Below are 14,626 nucleotides of genomic sequence, written 5' to 3'. Positions count from 1 at the left end.
GCGCGGCGCGGTCTTCGCGCGGTCTTCGGGCGCGTGCGCGGCGCGGTAATTGGTGCACATATGCACCCCTTAACTGTGCTGATGATGCTGGTCACTGATAAAGCACACTGACATGATCAGAACAGTTCATGCGTTATCCCAGTAACCCTTTCAGTAAGCTGGTGGTTCAGTGTGCCAGTACTGGAGATGGAAATGCTCAGGCTGAGAAGTTGAGTCTTCCAAAGGCAAAATCAAATTCAAGCAATGGGATCTTTCCTTCCTCTTGTTCCCCAAAATACACTCTTGGGATTCATCCAACCTCTGGCACAAATTGTGAAGATGTGCGGAGGGCCTCAGTGGGGAACAAGAATTGTCCTCTCTCCATTCCTCTTTCAGAAGGAATGTCTGTGACAGGGCTTAACTGGATACCACATCTGAGCTTAACTAGTTGCAGGTAAGGTTTGAACCTCATGCTCTTCATATCAGAGCTACCAAGTTTTGACCACTATGAAATATTAGGTCAAAGGCTTTATCCCAACCTATTAGAAATTGCTTGTTTCTTCAGTTTCTACCAAAACTGTATGTGTCTAGTATGTGGTATTGGATTCCTTTCTGAGTAAGTGGCAAGGAAAAAAATTCCATGCAGATATTATCTAGGGGCATGCTAATTATTTCTGTGTGATAACCAGAACCACTGTTCCTTTTCCATTTTCCTTTCATGATGTGACATTGTCATCTACTATAATGCTGTAAATGAAAGTTAACAGCACACCATCAAGCTGGTAGTGAAATGCTCTAAAAGAGGAGACCCTTGCCAGATTTCTCTGATTATTCTTCATGGTCTCTGTGCATCACACATGTGCGCTCTGCACGCATGCATGGAGCTGTTTTGGGAAGATTCCAAAGCTGACTAATTACTATTTGGCAGAAGGCCAGCCCATAGACATGCCTGGACTGGAGGCAGGGCTCCTGCTGAGGCCTCACTTTTTTGACTGCCATCGTGAGCACATTGGGAAGTTCCTTCTCCACTTACTTCATGAAGTTGTTCCTCTTCAACAACTTCTCAGTCTCCTGTATTAACAGGTTCCTTTTTCTGTATTCTGTATTTCTTGCTAGAAGCAAGAAAGAAAAAAAAACAAGCAAGATCCTCAGGTCTGTCTTCTGGCCACACCTCATCAAACAGAAAAAAATGGCGCTTAAAGCTCTGGTCCTCAATTGTGGCAATAAACTCCCTCCTCAGATGGCCACTTCCTTTGCCTTTTCTGTTTGGGAGAATCCCATGTTGTCGACTCCTGCTACCATTGCCAGGCTTTCACTAAGCAGGTGAGGAAACACTGGGCAGAGCATCTAAAGGCAAAGTTGTGGAGCTGCGCCCTCCATGTGGAGGATGCCCAACTATCCACCTCTGGTGCTCCTATTCCCACTAGTATGGACAAAACCTTAGAACCTCCTCCATCAAAAGTGCCTAAAATGGGGAAGCCAATGCAAACGGATAAAAAGAGTAAGCTTCCAAAATCGCTTGCACTTGCTAAAGAGAAGGAGGGAGATAAGCGTGCCTAAAAGCATGCAGATATTCAGCCTGCTACTGGCCTCCCGTGTATTGAAGAAACGCTGTTGATACATCATCTGAGCCATCTTTCTGCTCTGGCTCCAAAACCAATGCAAGAGCCTCTTTCTCAGCCTCCAAAAAGGGTGAAATCCATGATCTATCCCCTTCAGTCTTATCACGACCAGACCAAACTTCAGTACAGAGATGTATTTCGTGTACCCTCAATTCCTACTGTCTTTCTCCACTATAGAGAGGGATGGGACTCTGTTGACTCCAGGCATGGAGAATCTCATTGAAGTCCAACCAGATCCAACTGTTACTCTTCTCAGCCTGGCCTGACCTCCACAAAGGCCTTTCTTTCTTAGGACAGAATATCTATCTTGACTACAGAGGTCACTTCCCTCATCAATTTATTTATTTATTTATTTATTAAAACATTTTTATGCCGCCCCATTCGCCGAAGCCTCGGGGCGGCTTACAATGCTCATTTGGTGATCCAGCATGTTCTCAGCTTAATGTCTGCATCGATTCCAGTAGTCCCTCTGGCTCAAGTACATATGAGACCTCTGGTTTCTAACATCTTTCAATACTAGAACCTCACTCCACCAGACTGTGCATCCCTCCTCAAATTTGAACCTCCCTCTGTTGGTGGACAGATGAGACCGACACCTCCACTGGGCTCCTCTCCATCAGACCCCCAACTAACCATAACCATGTATGCTTCTCCCCATGGTTGGGGAGTCCATTGTGGCCAGTCTGCCAGGCCAGATGGACCCCTCAAGAGGCTCTTCATCACATCAACTTCTTAGAACTCTTAGCTGTAAGGAAAGCTGTTGCTGCCTTTCAAGCCATCATCCAGTATTGCCATATAAGGATAATAACAAACAATACCACAGTGTTAGCTTATATAAACAAACAAGGTGGAATCAGATCAAACCAACATCTGGCACTGGTGCACCATCCAACATGCCACACTGATTGCTGTTCATGCTGCAGGTGCCAGCAATGTCCTAGCAGACTCTCTAAGCAGAACTTTCACTCAGTGTCACGAATGGGAGCTACATGCTGCTGTGATTCAATCTCTCTCTAGGATCGATGGGATGTCCCCCGAGTAGATCTGCTTGTTACCAGACACAACACTGTCTGTGATCACTTCTGCTTGAAGGTGGGCTTAGGCATCCAGTCACTAGAGATGCCTTTCTTCTATCCTGGAATAGGAATCTATTTTACCTCTTACCTCCATTTCCCCTCATTCCAAGCGTCCTCACAAAGATCTCTCGAGATTGCATAGATGCCGTCCTTAAAACACTGGTTTGCCCATCTACTGGACCTCTCCAGGGGGATCTTCATTCATCTCTCAGCCCATGCAGATCTTCTTTCTCAAGATCGTGGGTCAATTCTCCATTCCAACCTAAACACCCTCAAACTCACCACATGGAGAATTCCGCATCACTAATAGACATTACTTCTGACCTCCAGGAGATTTTAGATGCCTCCCTCAAACCTTCCACTTGTAGATCATACAACTCTAAGTGGACAGCATTGTCCACATTTACACAACAGCATGGTTTCTCTCCAGTTACAGCCTCTCCTGTCCAGGTCATCCTCTTGCTTAACTCCCTATACAAAAGAGATCTCACCTGTAGCTCTGTCTGTGTCTATACAGCTGCTATTTCAGCTATCCATGATCTAATCCAGGGCCGATCAACCTTTTCTCATCCTCAGAAATTCCTCAAGGGCATCTTTAACCTAGCCCCGCTGATCAGACAACCTCCTCCGTCTTGGAGCCTCTCTGTTGTCCTTCATGCTTTCACAAAGCCTCTGTTCAAACTAATGGCCTTGACAGACCTACACCTCCTCTCCTGGAAAACTGCCTTTTTGATAGCCATTACCAAGCCAGTTGTCGTGTGTGCATGCTCAGAAGAGTCCCTTACGCGTGCACAAGCGGAGGAAACTTCCCATGAGAGCCAGAATGTTGATGAAGAGCTATTTCTGGTGTCAGCAGAACAATCTTTACTCTCCAATTTCACAGATGCTGAGAATGAGAATAGGCCAGATAAGGAGGTTCAGGGAGAAGTCAAAACAGGTGGGAGAAGAGGTCAGTTTGGGAGTAGATGGGAGAACTGTCTCACAAGCTGCTGAGATGGAATGTGAGAACCAAGGAGATAAGGGGCAAGGGGGTTTGAGGATGTTCATTCTCACAGGCGCACGCGCAGACTGGGACAGCTAGAATCGAGACTGACTGACTGACGCAGAGAGAGGGGTCACAGTGCTCCGCACTTGGAGAGGCAGCCACGAAGGATTCATAAACTCAAGTGTGGGTTGAACTTAGTTAGAATGAGAGGACAACTTTCTAGCCTGTGTGACTATAATTGCAATACAGTTTAGAATAAAGACATTTGTAGTATCAACTGGAGTGATTGCTTTCGTTGGGAAGGAGCGCCAACCTCATGACACCAGTGAACTCACTGCCCTTCTAACTGACCCTCCTTATATCATCTTTCATAAGGGCAAGTTCATACTCAGCCCTGACCCTACCTATCTACCTAAAGTTGTCTCTTCCTTCCACATGAATGAGACTTGTTCTACTGGCATTCTTGCAATACACATCCAACCCCATAGAGATTGCGCTCCACTCACTAGGTGTCCATATAACATTACCTTTCTACAAATCAAGAACTAAACCCATCAATCTCAAATACTTTTTATTGCTTATGGTGGCCTGCACCAGGGAACACCCATCTCCCTGCAAGATTTTCTAAATGAATAGCGCACATTATATCTGTGGCCTATGAACTCTCTGAACTCCATCTCTCGGGCTCTGTCAGGGCACATTCTACCAGACCTACTTCAGCCTCCACAGCCCTGTATGCTGGAGTGTCTCTTACTGACCTACTTAAAGCAGCGACGTGGTCAAATCCCTCGACCTTTCTTCACCTTTATTGTCTCAGTATTCAAGCTAGAGAAGACCGTGCTTTCAGCAGAGCTATTCTTTCCTCTTTACTTCACCGAGTGACATCAGCCTCCTGCATGAGGTAAGCTTGCCAGTCACCCACTTGTGTGATGCACAGAGACCATGAAGAATAACGGCAGGTTTCCTTTCCTGTAACTGCTGTTCTTTCAGTGGTCATCTGTGCATTCACACATATCCGCCTGCCATCCCCACTGGTGTCTTGTACTTGACTGCTTGATGTCTGAATCATTGACACATCTATGATTCAGATGTTATTTCTGTGGCAGTCTCATACTCTGAACTGAGTTCTCGGCGGGAACCCCACCTCCATGCTAGACATGTCTGTGGGCTGGCTTCCTGCCAAATACTAATTAGTCAGCTTTGGAATCTTCATGAAACAACTCCACACATGCACTCAGAGCCCACATGTGTGAATCCATGGATGACCACTCAAAGAACGACCAGTACAGGTAAGGAAAGCTGCCTTTCGAGTGTCCAGTTTTTTTTTGACAATAGTAGTAGATCTTGTAAAGGCATTGCCTGATGAAAAAGGAAGGTTGTCTCTTTCAGAAGATAAAGTAACAGAAAGAAAGCACTGCTTCTAAAACAAACAAACAAAATGTCATCCACACAGGCACTCAAATGGCTCATGAGCTTTGAACTGTTTGGGGCTGGGTGCAAGTCTTTGCGTTTTGATACTAATTAAGATTAAATATCTCTCACTGCTAAATTTTGTAGATCAAGTTTAAGTACTTCCCTAATGTCGTGTAATTTTCTGGCATTAATCCACTTTATCATTGTCATAAGTATAAATGGCTCATTAAAACCAAGAGGGAATACAATACATTTATGGATTTCTGCTCTCGTGTTAATGGTGTTTTCCTTTCCTCATGAGTAATCTCTTGATGGCTTCTGTCTCCACAGAACAGAGATAACTACATCCGCTCCTGCAGATTGCTCCCAGACGGCCGCACCCTGATTGTTGGTGGGGAAGCCAGCACGTTATCCATTTGGGACCTGGCGGCTCCGACTCCGCGCATCAAAGCGGAGCTGACGTCCTCGGCTCCTGCCTGCTATGCTCTGGCGATCAGCCCTGATTCCAAGGTCTGCTTCTCCTGCTGCAGTGATGGGAACATAGCAGTGTGGGATCTGCACAATCAGACTCTAGTCAGGTAGGTCAGCCAAGCTAGATTTTAAAGCAACGATAGCATTGCTAACACTACTGGCACTTGTCCTTGCAGAGTCATGGCATGGAAAGGCCATCTATTGAAATAGCAATGAGCCCAAAATGTTTGGTAAAGGTCACATAATTGTTTGTTTGATTAAGTTTTGAGTATCTTTGTCTCATGGGTTGTCATTTTAATGATACTGTTTAATAGAAAGGGAAGAGGCATAGAACCTATTGTATGCCTAGAACTTTCCACTTCCTAGTATATCAAGGGGGAGGTGCTTATCTACCAAGCAGAAACCTTGCGAGTTCCCTCATCCCTAAGCTGAGTCCAACATGGTATGTGTAGTCTGGAGATGAATAGCCAAATTTCTCAGTTTTGCAGGAGAAAATATAGGCCCTGAGTACTGGTTTTCAGAAATGTACAGTCCATCTCAGAAAGCTTGCTAGTATATCAGTTTTGTATAGACTTCACAGGGAAATGGAAAGAAAAGACATGTGTTTTGCTGACTGAATAAAAGACCTAGATGATGATAAAGTCTTGTTCACACACAACAATCTGCACTCAACTCATGTTCATGGTTAAATGTGGATTGTTGTTATTGTGTTGTGTGAACCCAGTGGTTTTTGGGTTCAGGAACCCAAAATAACCTGTGGTTTGTTAGTACACCTAGTTTCACACAACACAACAGCTCACTTGTCAGCAACAATCCACAGTTGAGCAACAACTCATACTCAGCCTTGAGTGGGCTGTCCTATTGTGTGAACCAGGTCATTATTTCTAAACAGATTGTGTGACCTGTTATAGTTATATAATATAATTAATTATATAATTATGTTATATAAGTATATTTGATTTTGAGAGACTATCAAAGGGTGCTAGTCATTTGTACATTTCTTTTTCTTTTTTTTTCTTTTTTTTGCATTTCTTTTTTTGCATTATTTCTTTTTTGTCTTATGAGTCCATTGGGATTGGGGGAGAAGTGGGTTTTTAAATGTCTAAATTTAATTTGCGCCTGAGATCTGAGGGCAGGGCAGACAGTAAACCTAATTAAATACAGATAAGAGTTTGAGCAGCCCTGAGCTGGGAATTCTTAGAGAGGTATTGGTTTGCAGCTATCTCCAGTGGAAGAATGAAACTAATAGCTTGTGCAGAATCTGGATTGTAATTGTACATGAAAACATGGGATGCCATCAGTTAATAACCCAGTTCAGGATGTTCTGCATTAAAGCCACTTTAGGAAGCTTGCTGTTGTTTCAAAAGGTGCTTAATTTCGGTGCATCACAGGGCTAAGCCTGTGGTGCCCTCTATATATAGGTAGGCAAAAACTTCTATGTGTATCGGTCTCATTGGGGAAAAAACAGATTAATGTAAGTAATTTCTCTTATTAAGTAACACTTAAAATGACTGTTAACTAACTAAAAACTCTTAGAGAGTTTTGAGACATAGGTCTACAGAACATTATCTAAAACAAATAGTGTATTATGCTAGTCTGATAGTTAAATAAAACAAAGAACTTTAGAGCTTTATCTTATTAATAGCAACTAATTGAAATGTTTGTTTTGTTAAAGACATGGGTCTTTATCACATATGTAAGAAGAAATTTTCATTGTAATTCAAATGCTTGCTTCCAGGATTTTGCAAACTAATTGATTTTTTAAGAAAAAAGCACTACATTGCTGCTTCAGCAAATTTTGATTTCAGGACATTTTCCGCTCTTAAAAATTAGCATTGAAGCGCTTAAAATTACTGTCTCAACCCAATTTTGTTTTGAAAGCTATGGCATTCTTCCCTTATTTTTATCCCAATTTAACATTTCCAGGCAATTCCAGGGCCACACAGATGGAGCCAGCTGTATTGACATTTCTAACGATGGCACCAAGCTCTGGACGGGAGGCCTGGACAATACAGTGAGGTCCTGGGACCTGAGGGAAGGGAGACAACTGCAGCAACATGACTTCACATCACAGGTGCAGATGAAGCCACCACCGTTGGCTTTAATAAAAATACTGTTGGCTGGTTTCTAAAGGCAGGCACAGCAACCACTGAAGAAACGTTTCTTTGGGTTTCTGCATGATTTAATGAGAGCATTTCCTTGCATCATAAAAGTCTTCCTCTTTCCTGCCCTCCAAAGGAACAGCAGACCCTTACTAGCATAATACAGTGGCCACAGTGAAGGGGATTCTGTAGTTGATTAGATGCCCTTCTTGAAGAACTAATTCCAAGGATAATTTAATTGAAGATAGCATTTCAGCCTACCGCAGAAATAGTGGCTTGTTCCTCTTTAGTGTTGTATGTCACATGATACCTTTTAATTTGACCTAGTATTCTTTCGTCTTTTGTCCTCTCCTCCTCCTGCTCATCCTCCCGCTTCTTCAAAATCTGCATTCGACCAAAGTGTGCTTCATTTCATCTGAATAGCAGAAACTGTATAACTAAGACAGATGCTGGGAAAACATGCAATACCTTCAATTAACTATCTCCCTATGTGGTGTTTTAATTCCAGATCTTCTCACTGGGCTATTGCCCAACTGGAGAATGGTTGGCAGTAGGAATGGAAAACAGTAATGTTGAAGTACTACATGTCACAAAACCAGACAAATATCAACTGCATCTTCATGAGAGTTGTGTGCTATCCCTGAAATTTGCTCATTGTGGTAAGCAATTTAGAATAGGCTAGCATAGTTTTCTACTTGCCAAGCATATTTCCAATAAAAACTAGAAATGGAGAAACTAATATTGTGCAATTTACATGTTTGAATTTAGGTAATCATATTTAGGTAAATATCGTAGTGTAGATTGCTGTTTTGTTCAGAGATGGTTGTACTGGGAGGGATGGGGGAAGAGATGAGAAATAATAAGAACTGATATACTCTGATTAATCTGTTATCTAGCTGCTTCTAATGTGTGTGTGTGTGTGTGTGTAAAATTGTGATTTCAGGGAAATGGTTTGTAAGCACTGGAAAAGATAATCTTCTGAATGCATGGAGAACACCTTATGGAGCCAGTATATTCCAGGTAAAAATATCCTCCCCTTTCAATTCACACTCCAAATCAGTTGCATCCATCCATCCATCCATCCATCAGTTTAACAAGCATAGAACAGCTGCAGTGCAGAAAGGTGGCATGAATATTGCTGCAATTGTATTGAATATTCCCACTCCACTACAAGTTTTAACTTAAAAGTAATACAATAAATTATTGTATTTATCTTTTTTAAATTATGCACTACTCCTGAATTTTGTTCCAACTCTCATTATGTGGCTCATATGAAATTGAGTTTCAAATACCTAACATACTTTTTTGTAACTGGTATCAATAAGATATTTTCACTTGCTAGGGAGTTAAAAAAAATAGTGGTTAAGTGTTGCATGTGCAACTGGAAAGTAGAAGTAGCCAATCTGTGTTTCTTAGAATATGTGCCCTTATGGTGCATTCATCTGGAAATATAGATGTGTTAATAGCAAATACTTTTTCACAGATATATTTAAAAATGTTATGACAATCAATAAAAATATATGTGCAGTTTGAAAATGTAATATATTAAATAGTCCCAATATGTACTATTATTTTATTTTTATTTTTAGATTTAATGTTCAAATTTCTCTTGATATGTAGAGATCAGATGTGGTAATATGTATATGAAGCCAGTCTGGTGTAGTAGACTGAGTGTTGGAGCTAAATGATTCTAGGGCTACTTATTACAATTCAGCCTACTCATTTTAATAGAACTGTATATATTTTGCTTCTACTTTTTTCTTCTTCCTTTGCCAACTGAGAATACCTCACACAGGTGTCATTGTTCTTTAATTAAAATCAATCCCAGTGAACATCCCAAAGACCATAGGAATTCATGGATTCCCACTTTTAAAACTGTAAACACTGTGGCAACTTGGGGAAGTGGACTAGACAGTCCAATCCCTCAGTCCTTACCTCTCTCACAGCCAGGACAGAGAGATCAGCAGCACCTGCTTTCTTGAGCTACACCTGCTTGGAGGAGCTCATAGTGATCAAAACTGGAGCATTCAGATGAGTGGAGAAGAGAAGGGAGGCCAAAGCACACAATTCCATGGCTGTGCCGGCCCCTGACTCCTACCAACACCCCTCTTCTAGATGGTTATAAAGGTCCACTAAAAGGGGAAAAGGAGAATAGAGCAGTTAAAAACACCTTTGCTGCTCCTCCAGCCCTGCCAGCAACAGCCTGCCAGGGCATAGGGTTCCTGGAAGATTCCAAGATCAGTGTCTTCCGTCTAATGGAAGTCAACCCTATATGGTTGAACCCTGAGCCATCTGTTAGCACAGCTGCTTGGGCACTGTTGGACAGGTGTAGCTAAAATAGTTCTTAATAAAAACAGCTACCAGAAAAAGTTTAGGGAAGCAGTTTTGTTGCTGCAGACCCTATTCTCTTTTCTTAAATTCTTCCACTAGTAAGTTACTGCTTTATATACATTCTGAAACATGCACATGTTGTATTTTGGTTTTACTCAGTTTACAGTTAAGTTGGATGAATGTCATTTGTTGCAAGGTATATGATTGGAGTTCTTGAGGAGTTATGGATGACCTGTGCTTTGCCTAAGAAAGTGTCCATTTACCCTGACAATCGTAATAGCTGACTAAATTTGCTCCAAGCAGTGTTCCAATATATATCCTTTGAGGGCCCTTATGCAATATTTTAAAACTTCACTGGCTTCTGAAACCTTCTGCTTATTAAGTTGAATCTATTCCCTACTCTGACGTTAAAATCACTAGCCAAGACTAATAATGTTGCCAAGACTTTCTCTTGTGTCCTATCCATAAAAGCTACTAAAGCTAGCCAAATGGAATCTTTGTAAATTGATGAACTTTCTCTGGGGAAAGAGATTGATATACCCATACTTTCTCATGATAATATTTTTAGGAATGTGGTCTCCAATGCAAAATGATGATGATGATGATGATCTGGAGAAAGCCACCACTTTTACTCTGAACAAGTAAAAAGAAGTAGAGCCACGTGTAAACCAATTATGCTTCAGTTTGGATCCCTTAAAGGGGGTCTCCTTCAGTTCTACTTTGTGCCTCTATGCAGTCTTCCAGAACCAGCTGTGGAATCTTCCAAAGCTTGCTCTCTTTGGGAAGATTTTTTTTTTAACCCTGACACTGAGATATGGAGGTTCCTCCCACCTAGTTTGCAGCTTCAAAGTCCTCTTTAATACTACTGTCACAAGCATTTCTTATATCCCTGATACATTTATCTATTCCATTTTAAGCATTGAACACCTTCCTTTGCTACAATGCCTATTTTCCAAAACCAGGCAGTGAAATAACAATTGAATGACAAAATCACCAGGCCCTGATTGCCGTCACCGTGACTCTTGAATAATACGTCACACTCAATTCTAATCCATACAAGAAGATATTGGATTTCTGAGCAGAAATAGTGTACCTCAGACTCCACTTAAGCAAGCAAACCATTCACTTAGCATCATACATCGCCTACTTTTAGTTTAATTGTAGACAGTCGGTTATCATATGATGATAACGTATTTGGTCACTTTCACTTTGCATTATTAACCAGGAATTCATTAGAGGTTGCAAGGAATAAAAACCATCTGTGTAACAAGGAGGTTGTTGTTTGTTTTTTTAATCTAAGGAAGAGTCCATGTAATCAATAACATGTTCATAATTTGAAGTCTGCAGAAATGGCTGCAATTAACTTAGAGACTGCACAGACAGGGGACAATGTTGGGTAGAAAGCAAATGTAAATGACTAAACCAGGTATGGGCAGCCCATGGAACGCATGTGCCCCCTGGTCTTTTTTTGCCAGTGGGGATGTGGGGGGAGGGGAACTAGTGGTTTGCCACTGAATGTTGGTGGCAGCAGGCAAAAAAGGACTATTTTAAAGGAAAACCAGTGTTTTTTTCCTCTCAAAATTTAGCTTCCCCTTTCTTGAATTGCTGGTGGGTGACGGCAGGGCAAGTGGGCCTTCTGCTGGGTTCTGTGGAGCAATGTAAAATTACAGGATAGTTTAGCGTCCTCCAACCCCTGAAGGATGCTGGACATCCTGCAATTCAGTATTGTTAAAAGGAAGATTTTATTATTGTATCTCATTAGGCAAAGAATGGATAACTCTCTCTCTCTATTTCTCCCTTCCTTTTTTATTCTTTTAGTCCAAAGAGTCGTCTTCTGTGCTTAGCTGTGATATCTCTGTGGATGATAAATACATTGTCACTGGCTCTGGGGACAAGAAGGCTACAGTCTATGAAGTTATTTATTAGAGACAAATCTGAATGGAAACCGTACTCATCCTTGTAGCACTTTGCTGTATATTACTTTTATTTTTCTCCTTCCCAAACTGAGGACTGAAAATGTTCATCACGATTATGGAATTTCCCCACTAAACTTGCTATTTAATAGCAAGCATGTGTTAAGAACTTATAATACCAAATCTCCCGCTATCTACTTGGAAGAAGATGGAATAAGCATACTTAACAGGGAACTGATTCTTTTAATTATGTATCATAGCTGTAATGTATTTATTTTGTTTAAAGAAATCTTTCTAACAAGGAACTGACTAAATAAAGTAGTCTGCTTCTGTCCTGGATTTGAAGGTGCGTTGCATTCTTGATACTTACTATTGCAGGGAGGGATATGGGGAAGAAAGGGGGAAATTACAATACATTGTTAAATGTTTTCTTCTGCACAAATTGCGATCTCAGATGGGTGCTTTGTTAAGTCCTGCTCTTTAACAAATAATGCATAACCTATTGTAAGAGGCAGTGACCTGGTTCTGATGAACTTCTAGGAATACAGAAGCTGAATGGATAGAGGAGCAGGGTCTCTCCTGTCTCTCTCACCAGGCTCAGCTGTCCAAATCTGACCTTGCCTGACAGCCCAGGGGTGGCATAATATTTCAGTAGTCTACACATATATTGCATAATAATAGTCCTGGATCACATTTCCCTGCATTTCACATTAGTCCAAGGAGCATGGCCAGTGTGCAGGAGAAATAGGATCTAAAGGCCAAAGTATCCCCTCACTTTGAGGAAGGCTTCCTTAAATTATAGTTACCACAAACCACATTTCTTGGTTTCAGATGAAACTATAAATGTGGTTAGTCTGAATTGAAAATATTTCATTATAGCTGTAAATGTAAAAAGGCAGGAAGAGCACACAAGCCCAAGCTTTCACATAGCACAGAATGGTAGTTTAGTATTATATCTAAACAGTCGAGTAAGGATAACTATTGTGCAAGTTGGTCCAGCTGACAGTCTAATGTATATACCATCTTCTTCTGCAAAATATTTTGCCTGTGTGTGGACATAGCCAGCTCAGTGGCAACTCAGAGAGCCACAATGAACAGGGGGTGTGGGCACAGTTCCACTCCCCATATTGCAGCCTCCACCCGCCCACACGCCTCTCTGAATTGAGCTACCATGTTACTTTTTTGAGCTTAGATTGACCATCACTTAGGTTGTCCTGGGTGTCTTAAAAACCCAACCAAATGAAGATGCCAGTTGGAAATTCGAAGGAAAATAATGGAAATGTTAATCATTTATGCACAGTTATGATCTCAGACTGGTGTTTCATTAAGTGCTGCTGTTTTACAAATAATGAAATTGTTGTTAAGTGACAATGACCCATTTTCAATTGATACTACACATAGTGAGAAACTATGATTTTGCCTGCTCTGCCTGTCAGGCATTGTATTTGGGGATGAAGTCAGTAACGCTGTATTTTGAGTGATAAGTTTAGTTGACCTTTGAAGAGATTGTCAAAATACATGCCAAAAAATAAAATTGCTCTTAACACCCATTTGTCAGTGTATTGTAAACAGTGTTGTAAATGATGTTTAAGTACAGTGCATTGCTCAGATTTTTAATATCACTTCTGTGTTGTATTTTTCAGAAAGAAATACAGTAACACGTCTCAAAGAATCACCTTCATCCCTTCTGGACACTTTTGCCACATTTCTTTGAAAAGGCAGATATGCGTCTTTGGGCGATTTTTCAGTTACAAAGATTACAGAAAAATATTTGATACATTCATTGGAAATGGCACTGAGAAGGGAATGGATTCCTACAAGTGTACAAACTATAAAAGCGAGGACCTCAGAGGTAGGATTTAGAAGAGCACTCATTCTGAAGTGCGGAACAGAATGGATTTTCACTTGGGAGAAGGACTTGCTTTATTTACTGCCAGTTCTGTCCAAGTCTTAGTTGAACGTCCCTGCAATGGACGCAGGCTGAGCCATTGTGCCAGAAACATTGTGTTATCTTTTTATGTTGTTGTTGTTGCTGTTAAACTATGACCTGTGACATTTTTTTTGAATGCTTTAAAAAAAAAAATCTTTAATTCTGTGGATCTGCTGATGTACAGTGCCTTTGCTGCTATGGATCAAAATCAAAAGAACTGTGTAGATAAACCTTTATTGTGTAAGTAGAAAAGTGCTTAATTTCATACTAGAAATTGGTTAATGCTGCAAGTTGAAATGGACTGTTCATTGAAGTTCCAAATGTGGTAGCAAAAAAAAAATTGTGTTAAGTGCTCAGTGTTTGATGTCATTAACAGTTTCGTAATACTCTACAGTGTAGAAAGATTTTGATACTAAACTGTGTCATTGTACATAGTTCTAATGCATTGTATTGACCACAAGTACTTCTATAATGGTAGATTATTGTTTGTGCATTCAAACTTTTAAGCATTAAACATAAGTAACTTGTAAGATGTGGCTTCCCTAACTTTCCCCTTTTTCTGCATTACAAAATGCAACTAACTGATGGAAGTAATAGAAGTAAAAGCATTTTCAAATTACACCATGAATAATGTGTATGTTAAAAAGGCACTTCCCATCCATACTTGTACATTAACATAAAATTTGTATGGCGATATAAAGCACAGTATCTGCCAGCTCCTTAGACATTGGTGCTAAGTAAGATTCCAGTTGCAGCGCTTGGCTCCTGTTTTGTGTCCTTCTTTCCAATAAGTTATCTGCATTA

At 40.9% G+C, this 14,626-nt stretch overlaps 1 protein-coding gene across 12 annotated transcripts in view; it reads left to right on the top strand.

Moving 5' to 3' along the window:
* LOC123031600 (transducin-like enhancer protein 4) overlaps positions 1-14,352 on the top strand; it is a 158,121-nt gene extending 143,769 nt beyond the window's left edge. For 7 of the 12 annotated variants that reach the window (XM_044446770.1, XM_044446773.1, XM_044446771.1 and 4 more), the window contains 4 exons: positions 5,406-5,653; positions 7,473-7,620; positions 8,157-8,307; positions 8,592-11,775. In XM_044446770.1, coding sequence (XP_044302705.1) covers positions 5,406-5,653; positions 7,473-7,620; positions 8,157-8,307; positions 8,592-8,833 — 789 coding nt within the window. In that variant the 3' untranslated portion in view covers positions 8,834-11,775. Of the gene's footprint in view, positions 1-5,405; positions 5,654-7,472; positions 7,621-8,156; positions 8,308-8,591; positions 11,776-11,797; positions 12,239-13,535 lie in introns of those variants that run through there. The other 5 variants (XM_044446781.1, XM_044446780.1, XM_044446776.1 and 2 more) reach the window with 2 other exon arrangements.
* Positions 14,353-14,626: the final 274 nt, after the last annotated feature.

This window comes from Varanus komodoensis, unplaced genomic scaffold (assembly GCF_004798865.1).
Source record: "Varanus komodoensis strain SLA01 unplaced genomic scaffold, ASM479886v1 scaffold5, whole genome shotgun sequence".
In the NCBI taxonomy this organism is placed as follows: domain Eukaryota; kingdom Metazoa; phylum Chordata; class Lepidosauria; order Squamata; family Varanidae; genus Varanus; species Varanus komodoensis.
The sequence above is the reverse complement of the archived record's forward strand: the minus strand, read 5'-3'. Positions and strand labels throughout refer to the sequence as shown.